This window comes from Capsicum annuum, chromosome 3 (assembly GCF_002878395.1).
Source record: "Capsicum annuum cultivar UCD-10X-F1 chromosome 3, UCD10Xv1.1, whole genome shotgun sequence".
Classification (NCBI taxonomy): Eukaryota; Viridiplantae; Streptophyta; class Magnoliopsida; order Solanales; family Solanaceae; genus Capsicum; species Capsicum annuum.
This window is the reverse complement of record NC_061113.1, coordinates 221,034,131-221,037,238: the sequence shown is the minus strand read 5'-3', so window position 1 is coordinate 221,037,238 and position 3,108 is coordinate 221,034,131. Positions and strand designations below refer to the sequence as shown.

Here is a 3,108-nt window from a genome sequence, read left to right as displayed (position 1 = left end):
AATCTTTGACGAAAATTGAGTCGCTGCTTTTTCGTGGTGTTCGACGTGTACCGGCCAAACCCAACACCTCAGAATCCCACTCGCAAGGCACAGACACAGGCACAAGCACAAGCACAAGCGAATTAGGCACGTTAACAAATGGAAGTGCTGCTACCACCATACCATATAACTCTAATTTACAAGATTGTATTAAATAAATTATCATTCGTCTGGTTTGGCGAATACTAAAAAAAAAAGACGACAAGGACTTCACACATTAAGCTTGTTGTATTATATTATACTTATATACACATTTCTATCTTTTTTTCATTAATGGGCTAGAGCCTAAATACAAGTCCATTTCATCAAATAGAGTAGTATCTTTGATCATAATCTCTTCGAACTTTTAATTCTTCGGTTGACTTCCTTTTCCAACTCTTCAAGTACCCCTACTTCTTCCAATTCCTGCACCAATAACCAATCAAATCCATAGTCAGCCTCTATCTACTATTACCATGATCTATTCCTATTATATTACTTGTACTGTGTAATAAAACAAAGACAGAGATCAAATTAGATTAACTACATTTCATAATTCATGCGGCGGAGCTAAAAGAAAGGGGAGACAGTAGCACCTTAGGTCCTAGGAACAAGCCATATGGGACCCCATCAAATTTGTCCGAGTGATGAAGCTGAATCCCCAGACATCAAAATCAAAGAAGATCACATTTGTCAGAATTCGTTAACGCACAATCTATAATTTAAACACAAAGGACCAGTCAACTTAATATTAATTTGATTGGGTGAATGGTGCCAAGTGTGATTAAAATAAGATTTAAGGGTAAAGCTACAGTCCAATGAACTTTTCGTTACTTACCTGATGTGCTGCAGCTACTCTCTGAAAATAAGGTACGTTGGCAATGGGTCCCACGGGGAATCTCTTGTGAACTAATCCATCGTGAACGAACATGTAGGCCATCCCAAATACTGTAATCCCTAATCCCTGCATTTAAAAAGGACCACATGTTTCTCTATTTCATTACTTTTTTTGGACTACTTTAATCCTTCTTAGTCTCTCCTAATCGATAATTAATTAATAAATTCTTCCTCCAGTTTTACTTGTCGTAATAATAAAAAGGGTAGTTAAATGAGAACACGTACAGCGCCGAAACATAGTCCAGGGATGAGGCCTTTATGGTTGAAACCGAATGAAAGAAGAGCTATAGCTGGAACAGCATTGATTATGGCAAAAATATCGTTCAGCTCGAAAGGTCCTTCTCTTGGTCTATGGTGTGACTGCAAATATTTTTTGACAAATCACAAGAGTCAATATTTTGGTTGATGGGAAATAACTTGACAAGAATCTTTATTTATTAATTGTTTAATAATGTAGTGTAGATTTGCAAATTAACCTCGTGCATATGCCACAAAGAAGCATGCCATAGTGCTCTATGCGCCCATCTCGCCCAGTACTCCATTCCTATCTGAAGTATTACAATATTTAATGTTAGCAATCGATTTAATTTAGTGTTCAGTCAATAAAATGTAAAGAAGTATTGAATATGTGAAAAAGTGGAACTTACGGCAGCGCCAAAGGCGAGAGCGAATGTACAAAACATTTCAGAAAAAGGCATTTCTCCACCCTGTATCATACAATTTTGGGAAAAAGGTTAGGGCAAAAAGAAGAAGAATCAAGTATTCCCTCCGTTCACTTTTACTTTTTTACTTGTAACATTTAGTTCTAGAGAATCAATATAGCTAATTTTTGAAGCTAAATTGCATTAGATTAATTCAATATCTAAAATTAAAATCTAAACTTTAAATGTTTGAAAACTATAGAGAAAACATTATAAATTGTCATTCTTTTCATGTTTGTATGTAGCAAAAATACATCTTTAAATATTAGTCAAAAATCATATGACTCTCGAGAGACAACACATGATAAGTAAAAGGAAACATAGGGTAGGGAGTAATTAATTATTTAATTAGTACCTCCATTTGCCACGAAAATCTGTAATAAACTGAAATAACCGCCATAGAAGTAATCCCCAAACTGGACATTACCGCAGCTACAAGATAAGTAAACCTCTCTGACTTCTTCCTCGCAAATTTTTCGGCCAGCCTGACAGCTAAACTCTTCTCCTCATTAGTCTCTACTTCAATCTCATCACCTATTGCTTCAGTATCGCTTTGTTTTCCACTTTGTGCAGTATACAATTTGTCATCCTTCAGCACAAAGCAAGCAGCCAACCTAGGCTTTCTCCGAGACCGCAAAATTGCGTCGAGATTACAAGTTAAAGGAGAGAAGAAGAGAAGTGGCGGGGCAGTTGCAAAGTATTTTGGAGCAGGAAAGGGGTTGCGCTGGAGACAAATGGCACGGGAGCTAGCGGAGATTGAAATTTCAGCAGCCATGTACGGTACGGTGAAGGATACAAATTATGTGGTCTCTATAAAGATCAGAAATTAATTAAAGATGACAATTTCAGGACGCAAGTTGTAGTGTTGTAACAATGAAATTGAAGACCATGGGAAGGATTTCAGTATGTGGACTGCTTATGGAAAGGGTATAAATACAATGCAAATATTACGTTGCTGAACATGTTGAACACGTTGCTCCCATTAGGCAATGGAGGGAACTACGGGTCCTTCTAACTAACTCCTCCTTCAGCTTATGGTCCCCTGCTTTCACAAATATTACAGGATTGCCACTTTGGTATACTTTTTTTTTTTTTTTCTTTTCTTTTTGATTTATTATTGGTGATCAATATTTGAACTGAAAATCCAACTAATTAAAATTTATGATGAATAGGACTTGATGCACAGGATTAAGGTTATGAATCAATCGATTCAATTTAATTTGATTTATTACCAATTTTTAATTTATAACTATTCAAAATCGATAATCAAATAAATAAAATATTTATTATTGCTTTTTAAATTTATTAATTTTTAGTCCTTAATAATTCATTTTTTGATTTTTCTTTTTGTGAAAAAGTTTCAAGAAAATCCGCAGCCGCTACACCCTCTGCCACAGCCTCTACCCTTCGGGTGATCACTCTGTGGTGAGCACTGTGCGCCCACTGGTAGGGGTGTACAAACCGAACCGTTAAGTCAAACCGAACCGATGAA

The 3,108-nt window shown here is 36.1% G+C and overlaps 1 protein-coding gene across 1 annotated transcript; it reads right to left on the bottom strand.

Moving 5' to 3' along the window:
• Positions 1–366: 366 nt before the first annotated feature.
• LOC107863219 (beta-carotene hydroxylase 1, chloroplastic) lies at positions 367–2,391 on the bottom strand. Its single transcript, NM_001324855.1, has 7 exons — positions 1,972–2,391; positions 1,563–1,622; positions 1,392–1,463; positions 1,141–1,275; positions 857–982; positions 615–671; positions 367–444 (listed from the first exon to the last, which is right to left on the bottom strand). The coding sequence occupies exons 1-7, from the start codon at positions 2,389–2,391 to the stop codon at positions 367–369; spliced, it is 948 nt and encodes a 315-aa protein (NP_001311784.1).
• Positions 2,392–3,108: the final 717 nt, after the last annotated feature.